The sequence below is a fragment of the Ictalurus furcatus genome, chromosome 8 (assembly GCF_023375685.1).
Source record: "Ictalurus furcatus strain D&B chromosome 8, Billie_1.0, whole genome shotgun sequence".
Taxonomy (NCBI): domain Eukaryota; kingdom Metazoa; phylum Chordata; class Actinopteri; order Siluriformes; family Ictaluridae; genus Ictalurus; species Ictalurus furcatus.
In genome coordinates, this window is record NC_071262.1 from 12,057,802 (window position 1) to 12,075,659 (window position 17,858).

Here is a 17,858-nt window from a genome sequence, read left to right on the forward strand (position 1 = left end):
CGCTAAGGTTTGTCCAAAAAGTTGCTAGATTTGTCCTTAGGTGCTTTTTTTGTCGCTAAAAGTCGCTAACAGGGTCTGAAATGTCGTGAAGTTGGCAACACTGGTCTGCAACGACAGCTAGATAAACGGAAGGCTAAACGCCGTCTCTCCCCAACAAAAAGAAAATGCACAGGGAGAGGTTTTCATTTATGAACATTCTATTTGAAAAGCAATAAAATACACCGAGTACCCAAATGATGCCCTGTCTGTGTTTTTTTTCCCCTTGAAAAAATGTGCGCCCCCCTTCTGATCTCTCCACATCCTCCTCAGGTTGAGAACCAGTACTTTATTCATCGTTACGTTATTCTCTATGCAAATGGCGTAATCACAACGTGACTTATCGTTCTACCTAGCGCCATACTTAAGCTCAAGTTCACTTGTGCGTTCGTGTCATTTTGTGCAGAAGCAGGTTGCAATGTTAGGTTTGTGTTGTGTAAATGTCTGATTAAATCTTGTGTGTGTGTATAGGATGCGTTCAGGTTCCAGTTCATTAACCCGCTAGTAAAGCGCTTCAGTTTGCCGCTGTTCATTCACTGTTCAGCTTCAGCTCACGCAGTTTAAGCGGCTCAATTCCCGCCATCATTGATTATGACTGGATTATTTGAAACACTAGAACTATTCTTTCTAGAGGTTTCTTCTTCTGAAAACGTTGTTAGTGTGTTGTTAACATCCTGCGTGTCGTTTTTTTCAGCAGCATGTATTAATTAAAATCGATGCTAGTGCTCGTTACACATTGTAAATTCGAACGCGCACAGCTTTTGCGTTGCAATGTGCATTTTTTATCTTAAATTTTAATTTGACAACACTAGAGCAGTTGAGAGAACAGAACACATTTTAAACTAAAAGGTGGTTACAGAGCACAATACTGACACATGGGGGGAGGGGAAAAAATTGTGGCCTTTAAGTAAAATCCAAACATCTGTCCAATGCATCTTAAATGAAAAGGGAAACCTCTGGAACATGTGTAGGATAAGTGGTTTAATTAACCAATGATTTACCACTAAATTAAAAAATACCAGCTTATGATGCACAATAAAAACAAAAACACCAGTCTCACCAATCTAACACTAACCATTAGAACATTGTCAAGCACGTCTAGTTTGTGGCACGTTTCTCACTTTTAGTGCCGGGTCGCAGGCTGAGTTAGCATAAAATCCAACACAGCAAAACATTTCAAAGGGGAAATGACTGTACCGGAAGTCCGGCAACAATAAAACAAAGTGAGGTTAACAGTTGTGGAAACAGCCATGAACGAAAGCGCATCTACATAAATGAGCCTTTAAAGTCATTTTACTCTATATGATACAGTAGAGGAAAACACACTATACTACATTACAATAAATCAATTCTCAAGCAATCGCTGCAGAACTTGCTTTTAAACTAGTAATAATACATCAATACAAAAAGAAAAGAAAAGAAAAGAATAATGCAGTAAGCGAAAACATTTCGGCAAGTGAGCATTTGGCCCAAATTGCTGTACTTACTGACAGATTTAGATATCCCTAATGTACACATAACTGGACAATCAAGTCAGAAGAGTGTATTCATTCATCAGACTGAATGCAATTACGACAGCACAACACTCTATTCTAGCGATACGCTGTGAAGTACACCTTACAGTAAATCTGATCAAAGAGTGAAAGAGTGAGGGAATATTTGGAAAAGAGCTCAGCAGATATGAATACTGATTTCAAGGAGATGAAAATGAGCTAAAAATAGACGTATTGGAAGGTCGGGGTGTAACTACACACTCCGCTCACGATTCGATACGCTTCACGATGCTGGGTTCACGATTCGATACGCATCACGATGCTGGGTTCACGATTCGATACGCTTCACGATGCTGGGTTCACGATTCGATACGCTTCACGATGCTGGGTTCACGATTCGATACGCTTCACGATGCTGGGTTCACGAGTCGAAACGCTTCACGATGCTGGGTTCACGAGTCGAAACGCTTCACGATGCTGGGTTCACGAGTCGAAACGCTTCACGATGCTGGGTTCACGAGTCGAAACGCTTCACGATGCTGGGTTCACGAGTCGAAACGCTTCACGATGCTGGGTTCACGAGTCGAAACGCTTCACGATGCTGGGTTCACGAGTCGAAACGCTTCACGATGCTGGGTTCACGAGTCGAAACGCTTCACGATGCTGGGTTCACGAGTCGAAACGCTTCACGATGCTGGGTTCACGAGTCGAAACGCTTCACGATGCTGGGTTCACGAGTCGATACGCTTCACGATGCTGGGTTCACGATTCGATACGCTTCACGATGCTGGGTTCACGATTCGATACGCTTCACGATGCTGGGTTCACGATTCGATACGCATCACGATGCTGGGTTCACGATTCGATACGCATCACGATGCTGGGTTCACGATTCGATACGCTTCACGATGCTGGGTTCACGATTTGATACGCTTCACGATGCGATACGCTTTCACGATGCTGGGTTCACGATTCGATACGCTTCACGATGCAGGGTTCACGATTCGATACGCTTTCACAATGCTGGGTTCACGATTCGATACGCTTCACGATGCTGGGTTCACGATTCGATATGCTTCACGATGCGATACGCTTTCACGATGCTGGGTTCACGATTCGATACGCTTCACGATGCAGGGTTCACGATACGCTTCACGATATTTTGAACAAAATGAAAAAATTAAACTGCTTTTGGGTTCGTTTAGGTTACTTACAGGTTTGTAAAAAAAAATTTTACAATTTTTTTTTTTTTTTTACAAATAAGCATATCTACATTTTCAGGCAGAAGCTGGGATCTTTGTACAAAATGCAGATGGAGGCCAGGAAGTGATTTTCTACATAGGAAGCACTATCACAACCTCAAAATGCCTATGTTTTGCATCATTTATGGTTGCTCAAATCGATGAAACCAAGAAACCACAAGGAGCTACCAAATGTTGTTCAAAAGGGGGGGGTAATCATTGTGGAGCACCTTGGTATCGAGGTCGTTGACCCAACCACTAACAAAAAAGTTGTATGCCTCCATACTTTGTATGTTTTCAATTGTTGTCTGGAGGACAAGGTTGCTATACGTCATATTGTAAAAATATCGCCATAACTCAGTTACATAAAGGAGATAAAATGTATGTAGCTCTGGATAAGGGCGTCTGCCAAATGCCAGAAATGTACATGTAAATAAAGCAATTTATTTTTACACAGTCGGTCCGTACTGCCAGTTTGTGGAGTATTTTTCTGACTGTTGCAGCCAAAAATGCTTGATTTTGCTGTGGCTTTTTTCAAAATTTGCGATGCAATTTGCAGTGTTTTTATTGCACTTTATTTGAGGAAAACTACTTGAATTTGCAAAACTGCAACTGCACAAAATTGTTTTGCACGGTCTGTCACAGTGATGTTTGTTGGTAAATGAGATCTTTTAGCTGGACTCATGTTCGACACACGTGAATCAAAGGGGGCCTTGGATGAACGTGCGTTGTGATGACCTCACATGACGCGTCTTGGCCCGACTCTGCAGAAAATCTGCAATAAATTTGAAAAATTGCTAAATCCTCCAAACGTTGTGGAGCTTGCTTGATTTTTGGGTTCATTTCGGCGATTGCAAAATCCCGGAAGGACTGCGTAGTCAGAAATTATACAAACACCGATAACGACAAAAATGTCAGATTTTTATTGGCCGAAGTTGAACAAGGTCAAACCTGATCCTGAATCGAGTGTACGCAAATTCCCACAACAGTTTCACATTTAGCACATCTGTATGACCAAACTCGCGTCTGCTCAGAGCTTGTGCAAAACTGAGCTTAACATTTTAATAACCTGGAAAAAAAAAATTAATCGTCGAAAAAAATATTACAAAATAGTAATTAAATGGTGATTAATCTTTTTTTTATTAAGATGGTGACTAAATAATCAAAATCATCAATGATTATTGCAAATATAGTATGTAGAGAAAGAAGTATAAGTAACAAAGAAAAAACCCACTAAACATTATGAATCCCTCTTCTACACAAAAGAGGATTGTTCTTTAAAAATAAATAAATAAATAAAAACGAACAGAGTTTGGTGCTAATTCATAAACGTCAATCTGAGGTGCATGTGTGGATCTTTATTAGCTTGTTAATTCTTCAATTAACGCAGCATGAAGTTCTGAGATAGGTGCAGAGTCTTACTGAACAAACAGGCCAATTAATGATGTATGGATATTAAATGATTGAGGCTATTACAGTATTTCAGCTACAAAAAGCACACTTTGCATAACTGTACAGTTGTGCGTACATTATGCTATTAATTAACATTTTAATTAATCATTAATATTAAGAAATGACAAAAAACCCCAAACAAACATCTTTTCACTCCCTTAACAGTGGAGTTTTATTTTTGATGTTAGCACAAGCCAGCCTTATACCAGCCACTTCCTTAAATCATGTGCCTTAGGGGATGCATGTAATAGCTTTTTTATGATTTTAGCAAGCAGCCTGCTACCTGTGTCCAGGCTGAGGAGAAACGAGCCATTTCAAGAGCACTTCAGAGCCACAAAGCAGCTGAATCTGCTCAGTATGCAAAAGGACACTGAGTCACCTTCGGCCGCTGCGGGCTACACAACATGCAGCATGCAAATACACAGCTGCCAAACAATGAACACTAGCAAAGTGATCAAGCCCATCTTACTAAGGCAAATATAACACACTGAGCAGCAACAACACAAAGCACCAAAACTGCTTCTACAAGAGGAACTAAGTGACAAAAATACATGCTAACCAATGTAACAAGTATTATTTAAACAGTATTATTTTGAGGTCGCAGAAAGAGTGCGAAATCAAAATCAAAAATTTTTTCACAATTGCCGCAGAGTTTCCGCATATTTCGGACAAGGCGTGTCGTGTGACGTCATCACAACGTGCATTCAGCCGAAGTCCTCTTCGATTCACGCGCGTCGGACAGGAGTACAGCTAAAAGGTCTGATTTACCAACGAACATCACTGAGAAAGACCGCGCAAAACTAAAACCTTACATATGACCGACTGAACACAGCTGCTTGACCCAATGATTCTCATGTGTAGGAGGCCATTAAAACTGAAAGGAACGACAGACATATTTAAAAATCGGCAAGTTGATTCCAATTACATATTTGAAAAAATGTAAACGAAAATCAAGTGACATCTTTGGGCAAAGCAGTCATTTGATCCTCTTTGAAACCGTGCCTATTAATAAAGTTGGTAGGAGTATATCAAATGACACAGTTACATTTTAATTACATATATCAGGGGTGTCCAATCTTATCCGCAAAGGGCCGGTGTGGGTGCAGGTTTTCACTCCAACCAAGCAGAAGCCACACCTGAGTCTATGAAAGCCAAGATCAACTGATTAAACAGGTGGAATCAGGTGTGATTTCCGCTTGATTGGAATGAAAAGCTGCACCCACACTGGGTGCAGCAACAAACCAAATTCACTCGTCAGAGAAAACACTAGGAACAGTCTTGTAAAACACTACAGGCCTCTGTATTCCTCCAAACTGAGAGGAACACCAGGCGGTGAGAGTCGGCTCATAGTCAGTCAGTGGGCTCCTGTTACCACACGTAGTCAGTCAATGTGTGTGTGTGTGTGTTGGTGCAGGAGCTAGGACAACAGAAAGTGCTTTATTGCAGATGCCAATAATGCAGGCCTTCACACAGCGTATGGCTGTGATTCCCCCTCTTGCCCTCTCTCTGTCCCATACACTGATCTCATGGCAGATTACAGGTAACAAGAAAAAAGAAAGAAAATAAAAAAACCAACAACTTTGACACACCATTATACTGGGTCTTCCTCTTTTGTACTGCCATTATGGGCATCATGCTTATTTTTGCAGCCAGTGATCATTTTAACTGCAAAATAAACTCCACAGATCCCTTGGTACAGTTTTATGTACATAACACAAACTATACAAATACTAGGCTCATTATGTAAATGTGTACAGTAACATTGTGGCTCTTTATTGGAGGCATTATTGCTGAACCTTTCACTGACAAAACACATTATGGTCCAAATTATGGTCCAATTTATAGACCGACTTGCCTTTGAGTTATTCAGGTTTGGACTGAAACCTGGCTACACTTCAGGGAGGGTTCCCCAGACCTCATACGGAGAAACGCTGATGTAATCTACAGTGTACACAACACCATATTATCCAGGATGTCCATGTAGAAGCTCAGAGAGAACAAATGTGATGTATCCCTGAATGATCACAAATCCTTCGACCAGGAATAGCTTATTTTTTTCGACTGATATAATAAAATGTTTTCCAGCGTATGCTGCAGAAACAACAGTTATCGGTCATATTTTACACAGACAATTCTTTTTCCGTTTCACTTTGATAAATTGCTACTAGTCTGTGTGTGAAACGTGCGAAAACACTGCAGTTGCACGTAAATGTTGGGTCATGTAACATCATGCGTCACATACCTCTGCGACAAACCAAAAAACCCCGGCAGGAAAAGCAGGACGTCGGCATTGTGCCGAAATTTTCCTGTACCTCAGGGTAAATGTGTGTCGCCTCCACTACACGAACAGCCATTCTCTCTAATAAAGTTTTCGAACAGGGGAAATAAAGTACCCTCTTAAAATTAAACGTATAAGAAGAGCGTGCAATATTGTGTTACGCTAAACATTCGATGTCTACATACTGACCGGCTTGAGGTTAAATTATATATTCAAAAAAACGCACATTCTACTTTAAACAAAGGAGAGAGTCAATTTCATAAACCTCAAATCATAAGATAAAAGCTTGTCTCAGCCCATATAAGGCTGTTATGTGTTACTTCAACTTGGAATGCATTTTTCTTGGTTTTTACTCCAATGCACCCCTCCTACCTGCCAGTGATGGTGAGAATCACCTGGATACCCTCTTGTGTGTGTGTGTGTGTGTGTGTGAGAGTGAGAGAGTGAGAGAGAGAGTGTATATATGCACACATGCATGCTGATACTTTCAACAATCACAAAATTATGTATTTGATATAAATACCTTAGGTCATACGGCCATCATTCCCTTGTGACTACAGTAGGAGCTACATGTAACCTTTTCTCCAAAACTGGGCATAGACTCCCATCATGTGTTCATGACTGTGGTGAGTAGATTATCGTTTTGGGAAGTATATCTCGCCTTCAGTTTCACCTTACCGGTTCTGAAACACTGCTGACAGTTACAGACATCAATCACCAGGGTACCACAAGGTCATATACTGCCTAACAGAAAAGCTCCTTAGTTCACTGACTAGGTTTACATGGACAACAGTAATGTAATTATTGACCTTATTCTGAATAAGAAAATATTGTGATTAAGGTGTTTACATTAGTCGCTTTTAGGATACTCCTTTCATGTTCCTGTTTTACATGTTATAGAAAATAGATGGATTAGCGGCATTATGTCCCCACGCCACGCCATCTGACATTCCCTCCAGAATTTCATGTATCGACATACAGTTCGTCTTCGTTATGGAACCGTATACAGTTTTGGGTGTTTCGTTTTAAATTTATGAAAGCTTCGAGTGTAGTTAATTATTTATCATGCTATATGTGCAAACAGACGACTGCTTGAAGCCGTGGGCTGCGTCCCAAACCGCGTACTTACCTACTCTGTAGTAGCCGAGATACATGTATTTCACCTTCTATACAGTAGGCAAGTACACGGTTTCGGACGCAGCTGTGCTCTCTTTTTTGCCGTCAGACGGTTGAGCACTGCTGTGTGTGTGTCCTGTGACAAAATGCAGTGAAAACTCCCACACAACGTTAAAAGTGTGATTAAGGTGTGTACATGTCTGTAATGCACTTCAATAATGTGACTAAAACAGGAATACTCCACATGTCTTAATTTGATTTGTGTTTACTTCGAGTATGACTTTAGTCGGATTAAGGCCATCAATAATCGCTGTTTACATGCTAGCTTCTTAATCAGAGTATTGTCTTAATCGGGTTAATATTGGATTATTGTCGTCCATGTAAACGTACTGACTGTTAGCTTCTCTGAGAGAGACTCATTTCCTGAGATGGCACAATGGTTCAGCAGACACACTGTAGAGACATCACTTACAGCGATGTGTCTGCACACAGAACTGGTGTCCAGTTTGGCAGGACACACGTGGACCTCTTTGCCAATGCAGAATGGACTCGCTGTCAACTGTGGTTCTTGCTGATGGAGTGGGCCAGCTCTCTGTGTCAGGACACACTAGTTCACAATTGGCCTTACTGTTAACTGCAGGCATTTCTTCGTCTACTGCTCATTCTTCCCACATTGTTCAGAATTCAGCAATAAGTGCATCATCTGAGTACTTGAAGTGCTCTAGTGCTTCTAGTTGGAGTTTTCAGTGTGAACACACTACTTACACTAAAAAAAAAAATGCCGTTGAATAATGCGCAAGCATGCGATTTAGGACGCACCTATGGTTTCCACTGAGGCTCAGAACACCTTGGCAAAACTAGAACCAAAATGGGAGTTAGATCCGAAAACGCAGCACAAGGTGATTCCCGATTCCCAAAGTATATATCGACTTTTTACATTCTTAAGTTTCCTGTCTAAGGTTGCGTATTTCTGCAGGCATTTAAAGAGATTTATTCAGTTGTTACTTTGAGGTAATTAAGAAGATACACGGTGTACCTTAAGAACAATTTTACAACCTCGAGCCTCTTGTTACAAACAGCAGTAAAGTCTGGTCCCGTGCTGTTCATTACAGCTGCACAAAGTTTTATGGCTTTTCAACACCACACCATGGTAAACAGTTTGAATCGGTAAAATTTGATACTTTCCTTGCTGTGAATTTGATTCGGATGGGAAAAAAAAACATGCACTGTGCCGACAGCAGCGGGCTCATTGATTTAGAAAACATGCTTCATGTTTAAATAGCCTAATTCTGAAAGAGTGTGCAAATCACTTGCAAATCACTGGAACCTTATGAATTGGTGTTGCTTAATGCTAGAGTGTTTCCGTCAGCTCTTTGCCCATTGCCGGGGGGGGCATGTGCATGTGCAATTTGGGGTGATATATCATACAATGCATGACAATCCTTGACTGGTCAGTGCTACTTGAAACATTAAATGAAACCATGGCTGTGGCTCAGGTGGTAGAGCGGGTTGTCCACTAATCGTAGGGTTGGCGGTTCAATTCCCGGCCCACATGACGCCACATACCGAAGTGTCCTGGGGAAAGTCACTAAACCCCAAGTTGCTCCCGATGGCAAGTTAGCGCCTTGCATGGCAGCTCTGCTACCATTGGTGTGTGTGTGAATGGGTGAATGGGACACCGTGTAAAGCACTTTGGATAAAAACTATATAAGTGTAGACCATTACCATTTACCAGGATGAGGATGGGAACCCCTCAGGAATAATCATACAGTTGTCAAGCAACTAATTCAATGTGCCACATATTTCATCTGTTGTTCCCTAGATCAGTGGTTCTCAATAGAGGGTGGAGAGATCAGAAGGGGGCACAAATTGTTTTCAAGAAAAAAAACAGACAGGGCATCATTTGGGTACTTGGTGTATTTTACTGCTTTTCAAATAGAATGTGTATAACTGAAAATCCCCACGTTCCCTCTCCCTTTGCATTTTCTTTTTCCTGAGGAGAGGCGGAGTTTAGCCGGCCATTTATCTAGCTGTCAGTGCAGACCAGTGCTGCCAATTTAGCGACTTTTCAGACCCCTTTAGCAACTTTTTTGAGAAAGAAAAAAAAAAGCGCCTAGCGACAAATCCAGCAACTTTTTGGACAAACCTTAGTGACTTTCCAAAAGTCGGCAGTACTGTCCTGCAAGCGCGAGGTCTTGCTTTCCCGCTGCACGCTCACCTCTCTCAGTGTCTGCTCTGTTCAGTGAGAGTCCGAAAGCCGGAGATTTAAAAATGTCATGGATAACGAGACGTGCCCTTCCTCCCAATTTACATCAATCTTATGTGAATGTTTTTAGAACGCAGGACGAATGTAATGCAACATGTTTTACATGTAAAATAGTCCAAGTTATTATAACCTAGTACTCTTGTTGAAAGTAGTTATAGTGTTCAGAAACATTTATTTGACAGTTATATAGTTTTATACAAGTCATAAAAAAATCATAAAAGTTATGAAAAGTAATTTTAAAAAGTACACAAAGTCAAAAAAAAAACCTATCTATAACAGATTATAGATTAGGTTTATATATATATATATATATATATATATATATATATATATATATATATATATATATATATATCTCTATCTAGGGGGTGGCATGCCACATGATAGGGGAGGCTTGGGGGGGCTTTAGTTACAAAATGTTGAGAAGCTCTGTCCTAGAGCAATGAAATCATTCAAATGGAAATTGTCCTTAACATTAGGAATAAATAACTGAATTTAGAAGCAGTATTATGAAGCTTTAGTATCACGATACTACGGTAGTACCGGTATACCGTGCAACCCTAGAGGCAACCACATCCTGTCGCCAGCTAGGGAACGAAGAAGAAGATTTGTGGCCAGGGCCAGAAACACTAGACATGAAGAGAGAACACATCACAGCTATCACTCGTAGCCAAAAACAATGGTGCACTGTACTATATTTATATCATCACTGATATCGTTCTCTCAATAAAATACCAGAAAATATAGTGATATAGTTTTAAGTCCATATCGGCCATCCCTACTGAACAGCTTCCTAATAATAATAAATAAATAAATAAATAAATAAATAAGGAAATTGTCATTTATCTCAACAGTCTTAATTTTAACAATGTTCATTTGAACTGAATTTCTTTACGTGTTATTTTCGTGCCAAAGAATTGTTTCCAGCATCACCATACTACACCTGCTAAAGGTATCGAAGACAAATCGTTGGTATCGTGACAATCCTACAAAATCAAATCAATCAGATGCTAAAAGATTTAATCTGACAGATTAGACAGAAACAACGCCAGTCACAGAGAGATTAACACCACGAGTGTAAGGACGCTAACGGCAAATCAGCTCGCCGGTGAAGTATGTAGAGCTGCTACAGATAAGCTAAGCTAGTTAGCTAACTTACCAAAAATCACAAACGAGCCCTTAAAACAACAACAACAACAACAATAATAATAACAACAGCGACTAGTTTACCTGTATTGACTATTTGGAAACGCGAACACAATATATTTATCTGCCGCTATTCGCTAGGTTATAATGAGTTGTTATTTGCCCCTGGAGGTAATTTAGCTAGTCAGCTAGACAGTCACAAGATGACAGGAGCATCCTTAGCTACGTGTCTCAGAGGCGCCAGACAAGCGAGCTAAACAGAGACACGGATCTGTGTCAGCTAAAACCATAGATCACGGGTCACTAACGCTAACGTCACTTTACAACGCATTTTTAATCCCGGTAAATACAACCAGCAGCCATTAAAAAAAAAAAAAACTAATTAGCTGCACAGTTAGCTAGCGACGTCCATTATTAGCTACAAACTAAATAGTCGAGCAGGAAAAAAACACCACATTTGTAGGCTCGGTTCAACTTTTCTTCGGTAAAGTGAATTGAAGAGTCACTGGTAAACACTGCTGAAGCCCGGTAAACATTTTGCTAAAACCCGGTAAACTGCAGCCTGGGTGTATGAAAGTGCCTGACTTTCAGCAGAAATCATTTCAACTGCTTCAAAACACTTCAAACTTGTTACAAAGCCTGATTTGTACAGTATCACACGGCAAACGCTGCGAAAACAGATGTAATTGGTGAATTCCTACCCATTTGTGCTCGCAATCCTTTTAGAGACGTTGTGCCTTCCGCCATTTTTACCGAAGTTTTCCTTCTCTTTTTCCCCTCCTCTGCTACATTCATTAGCTCACAGCGCGCGTTAAGCGGGCACGCGCACAGACCACAACAGAGCACTACAGCGCCATCTACCGCCGTGCTGAAACATAGCACTAGTATATGCCTCATTAAAACTTAATTCATTAAGAGGAAGAAGAAAAAAAAAACAAAATTAAACCCTGGGTTATTGGGTACAAGTTATAAGAATGAAATAGTTGTAAATGTCCATTCATAACATGTGCAGTCTAGTGCAGAGACGCTATAGAAACAAGGTTTGTTCATACATGTATTCTAAGAGTGCACGTGAAGAGATTTGGAATTTGAGGGAAGCTAAATAGTGGTGAGCCACTCCTTTAAAGAAAACACTCCTTGCTCTTGGCACAGGAGTGCATCGTTATAGTTGCTTAACGCTACTTCGGCTGTTCCACTATCTACTGAGTCTTAGCCTGCATGTCTACTCATTTATTTTTCAGTCTGGTCTCAGTTACACTGAATAATGTAGTGACATCCTTGTTACTTAACACGGAAGTGAGTGCTAATGTCTCGGATGGAAGGTCATGTCATCATTCAACTGGCTCTGGACTGTTGGGAGAAATTAGTCTAGAGTTTCATCCAATCTTAGGCTCAGACATTGTGTTCAGATATTTATTAAAGAAGCTTCTTTAATAAATATCACATGTAAACGTTAGTCTAAAAACGGCAGATGCACATGGACATCCAGATTGTCTACTGAACCAGGAGTAAAGTGATATACAGTGCTGTGATTTCTTCTGTTTTTGTGTATATCTCATACTAAACAGTTTTAGGCCTTCAAACGAAATACATCGTAAAACAAAGGCAACCTGAGTAAACACACAATACAGGATTTTCTGGTAGAGAACAGAATTCATGTTTCCTTCAATTACTGCAAGTTTCCCAGGCCCTGAAGCAGCAAAGCATCCCCACACCATCACACTTCCACCACCATGCTTGACTGTAGGTATGATGTTCTTTTTGTGGAATTCTGTGTTTGATTTACGCCAGATGTAACAGGCCCCCTGTCTTCCAAACAGTTCCACTTTCGATTCATCAATCCACAGAACATTCTCCCAAAAGGTTTGAGTGTGTTTTGGCAAAATTCAGACTAGCCTTAATGTTCTTCTGGGTCAGCAGTGGTTTTCACCTTACCACTCTTCCATGGATGCCATTTTTACCCAGTGTCTTTCTGATAGTGGAGTTATGAACAGCGACCTTTATTGATGCAAAAGAGGCCTGTAAGTCCTTTGATGTTGTCCTTGGCTCTTTTGTGACTTGCTGGATGAGTAATTGTTGTGCTCTTGGAGGAATTTTGGAAGGTCTGCCACTTCTGGGAAAGTTCACTACCGTGCCGAGTTTTTCCATTTGGAGATAATGGCTCTCACTGTGGTCATTGGGAGTCCTAGAGCCTTTGAAATAGCTTTGTAACCCTTCCCAGACTGATGAATTTCAGTCACCTTTTGTTCATCATTTTTGGAATTTCTTTCAATTTTGGCACAGTGTATTACTGGGTAAGACCTTTTAACCAAGTTCATGCTGCTGAAAAAGTTCTATTTCAGTGTTGATTTGATTGAACAGGGTTTGCAGTAATCAGGCCTGGTTGTGTCTAGTCTAGCTGAACGCCATTATGAATGCAGTTTCATAGATTTGGGAAATTCAATGAATAACTATCATTTAAAAACTGTACTTTGTGTTTACTCAGGTTGCCTTTGTTTTTTTTCTTAGATTTTGTTTTAATTTCTGAAACAATTTAGTAGGAGATATACACAAAAACAGAACAAATCAGGGTGGGGGCAAGTACTTTTTCACAGCACTGTAGCCATGGAATAAGTAATGTTTATGCCTCCTCATAAAAAATGTTTGAAAGACATGGTTATCACACATGAATCATTGTGAATAGTAAATTTGGACCTAGAAATGTGAGTGCTGCGTCATGGATCAATACATCTACATTTGATCTAATAGTAGTGTATTAGATTATTTATATTCTGAAAAGGTTTTTTTGCTTTCACCATTGGTTCTACAAACAGATACACCAGATCTTTACTTGCATCATGAATAAACAAAATACAGGCATGTTCAGAACCTTTTCTGGTTACTTTGTAGGATGTGTGGACGACAATGACTTGAAAGACCTGCTAGAGAAGTATGGCTGCTGCTACTGGTAGATCAGTAACAAGTTGCTGTTGTTAGGAACAAGAAATAGTGGGTCAAAGGCTTCAGTTTCTAGAATTTTAGCTTTACCTTGTCTTGTTCATTACTCTTTCCACCACTTGTTTTTTAAATAAATCTTTGTAAACATATACCAAGGGAGAAATAATCATGTTGTAAGGAATTCATAGCTGGAGGCGTGCTAGAATCCAGTTTGCAGAAGATCTTTATTGTAGAAGACAATCAAAAATCAATCCAAGGTGTCAGGTCGTCAATCCAAGTCATAATCACAGTCCAGGCAAGGTTCCAAACACATAGAGGCAGACAAATAGCAAACAAATCCAATAAATAGACAAAAGTGGAAAATTCCAATAAACAGGCAAAAATGTAGATGCACAAGAAAAGCAATGGCACTGGAAATGGCTTGGTAATGCAAATATCACTGGCAATACTTTGCAATGTGTTGTATGAAGCACATGGCTTATAAAGCTACAAACAGGAAGTACAACTAAAACTCAGGTGACAGCTCCATCTGATGGAGGGAGGAACTGTTCATGGACTGAGGTGTTACAGATTCCCCCCTCTAGTAACACCTCCAGGTGTTCTCCTCCAGGGTTGTCCCCTTGGTCTAGGTGATGGTAGGTCTGGATGATCACGGTGGAAGTCTCTGATGAGCAATGGATCAGGAATGTCTGAGGCTGCTACCCAGGATCTCTCCTCAGGACCGTAGCCCTCCCAGTCCACAAGGTAATGTAACTGATTACCCCTCCTACGGGAATCTGGAATCTCAATTCACTTAAATTCAATTTTATTTGTATAGCACTTTTTACAATGGACATTGTCTCAAAGCTTTACAGAAATATATAAACACAGGACAAAGATTTTAAATGTGTTGATTAATCCCAACTGAGCAAGCTGGTGGCGACGGTGGCAAGGAAAAACTCCCTAAGATGATATGAGGAAGAAACTTTGAGAGGAACCAGAATTTAGAAGGAATCCTATCCTCATCTGGGTAACAACAGATAGTGTGAAAATCTCTCAGACGAGATAGGCAGGTGATCCATCAATTTCCAATGGCGGAGGTGGCGTTGATTCAGTGGTTACAGGCTCCAGTGCAGGGTATGAGGGTTTCAGAAGGGATACATGGAAGGAAGGAGAGATGTGAGAATCAGCAGGAAGCTGTAGTCTATAGGTCACCGGGTTGATTTGTCTTAGTATCTTAAAGGGACCGACGTACCTTGGAGTGAGCTTCCTGCTAGGCAGCCTCAGATGTAGGTCCCTCGTAGAGAGCCATACCATCTGGCCAGGCTAGTAATTAGGGTGGGGACGCCTCCGATGGTCTGCTTGAATCTTCTGTCTCCTGATGGCTCACTGAAGCTGGACATGGGCATTGTCCTACACCCTCTCACTCCTCCTAATCCACCAGTGGCACCTCTGATGGTTCTCCAGACCAAGGGAACAGAAGTGGTTGATAACCCAGAACACATTGAAACGGGGTTAGTCCTGTGGATGAGTGTGTAAGGGGGTTCTGAGCATACTCAGTCCATGGCAGGAAGGTGTTCCACTGGTGCTGTTCATGACTATAATAGGAATGTAAGTAGAATCTGTTTTCCTGGTATAATCTCTCCACTTGACTGTTAGCCTGAGGGTGATAGCCAGAGGTTAAACTGACATTGATATTCAGATGATGACAAAAAGCCTTCCATACCCGTGACGTGAATTGTGGTCCCCGGTCAGTAATAATATTGTCTGGTAGTCCATATACCCTGAAAACCTGGTTGAACAGGGCCTCTGCAGTTTTCATAGCTGTGGGAAGACCTTTCATGGGGATCAGAAGACATGATTTATAAAAACGATCAACAATGACACAGATGGCAGTGAAACCATTGGAATTAGGGAGAACAGTAATAACGTCTATTGCTACGTTTGACTATAGTTGTTGAGGAATGGGCAGAGGTTCCAGCGACCCTGAAGGGAGTTGACGGGGAGTTCTGACTTGTGCACAGACATGGCAAGCATTAACATAAGCAGTCACATCATGGAAAAGAGTGGGCCACCAGAAAGCATTACGTACCATTGTTGTGGTTTTTTGAATCCCTGGGTGACCAGAGCTTAGGGATGTGTGCACCCACTGTAAGACCCTCTGTCTGATGAGGGGACATTCCTATTGTGGTGATTCATCCTGTTGTCCACATTGAATCTCCTCCATATGTCTCGACAGATGGGTGCGATGATGACAGACTGGGCAGAATGGGTTCTGGGTGAGGCAATGAATGAACTGGATCATATCTTTGTGACAGGGCATCTGCTTTGCTATTCCTGCTTCCTGGATGATAAGTAACAGTGAAATCAGTTAAGGGAGAGTACCCATGTGGTCTGTCATGGATTCATTTTCTTGGCGCTCTTAATATACTCCAGGTTCTTGTGGTCATTGATGACTTGAAACGGGTGCCTGGATCCCTCCAACCAGTGTCTCCACTCCTCTAGGGCAGCTTTGATGGACAGCAGTTCCTTGTTGCCTACATGGTAATTAATTTCAGCAGAGGGGAGTTTTCTGGAGAAAAAGGCACATGGGTAGAGTTTACCTAGAGAACCATGATGCTGAGAGAGTACAGCCCCGATGCCACAGTCTGAAGCATCCACTTCTACTATGAAAGGGAGATCTGGATCTGGGTGTTTCAAGATGGGAGCGGTAGTGAAACTAGACTTGAGTCTTTTAAAAGCCTCTTGTGTACCTCAGACCAAGTCAGCTTCCTAGGTTTTCCTCTGAGTGATGCACTGAGTGGGGCTGCAATGGTGTTGTAGTTTCTTATGAATCTCCTGTAAAAGTTTGCAAACTCAAGACACCACTGTAGTTCCTTGATGGTTGAGGGGGCTGGCCACTCCGTGACTGCCTGGACTTTGGACTCATCGATCTCTACTCTTTGGGGCTGATGTGATATCCTAAGAAGGTCTTAGTGGTGGTATGAAACTCACATTTTTCTACTTTCATATAGAGATGGTGGTTGAGTATACGGTTGAGCACTGTCTTGACATGTTGAATATGATCGTCCCTTGTCTTCGATTAAATGAGGATATCATTAATGTAAGCAATTACACAACTGTTGAGAAGGTCTCTGAAAATTTAATTGATGAATAACTGAAAAACTGAAGGCGAATTGGCAAGCCCATTGGGCATGACTAAATACTCATAATGCCCCTCTAGTGGTTATAAAAGCAGTTTTCCACTCATCCCCTTCCCTGATATGGACCAAGTTGTAGGCATTTCTGAGATCCTGCTTCATAAAAATACTGTCTTCTCTAAGTTGTTCTAAGGCAGATGGGACTAATGGCAGGGGATAGTGGTATTTAACTGTGATGGCGTTCAATCCACTGTAGTCTATAAATGGCCAGAGTCCTCCACCTTTTTTTCCGCGAAGAAAAATCTGGCGGTGGCAGGTGACGTAGAGGGACAGATGAAGCCTGATGCTAAAGCTTCATTTATGTAATAATCATAGCCTGTGTTTCAGGGACAGAAAGAGGGTAAGCCTTTCTTCTTGGGGGGGGGGGGGGGTATGGGGGTGATTTGGGTAGCAAGTCTATGGCACAGTTCCAAATTCTGTGCGGTGGCAATTGGGTGGCTTTTTCTTTGCTAAATTCCTACATGAATTCAGAATATTCCTTGGGAATGTGAGTGTGGGTGTTAGGGGACTTTCTACACTCGTGGTCAGACATCATACTATTAGCTCTGTGGTTAGACAATGATCTTGACAAAATGGAGACTAATGCAGCAATTCCCCTTTTTTCCAGGAGATCAATGGATCATGGCATGATAGCCATGGGTATCCTAGTATAATGGGATGGTGAGGAGATGTGATGACATAGAGTGTTATTGTTTCAACATGGAAAAGTCCTAC

The 17,858-nt window shown here is 41.2% G+C and overlaps 1 protein-coding gene across 9 annotated transcripts in view; it reads right to left on the reverse strand.

Annotated features, from left to right (window-relative positions):
* map7d3 (MAP7 domain containing 3) overlaps positions 1–12,080 on the reverse strand; it is a 43,348-nt gene extending 31,268 nt beyond the window's left edge. For 3 of the 9 annotated variants that reach the window (XM_053630823.1, XM_053630825.1, XM_053630824.1), the window contains exon 1: positions 11,730–12,078. In XM_053630823.1, coding sequence (XP_053486798.1) covers positions 11,730–11,925 — 196 coding nt within the window. In that variant the 5' untranslated portion in view covers positions 11,926–12,078. Of the gene's footprint in view, positions 1–11,729 lie in introns of all 9 variants that reach the window. The other 6 variants (XM_053630821.1, XM_053630819.1, XM_053630820.1 and 3 more) reach the window with 4 other exon arrangements.
* Between the last annotated feature and the right edge of the window lie 5,778 nt (positions 12,081–17,858).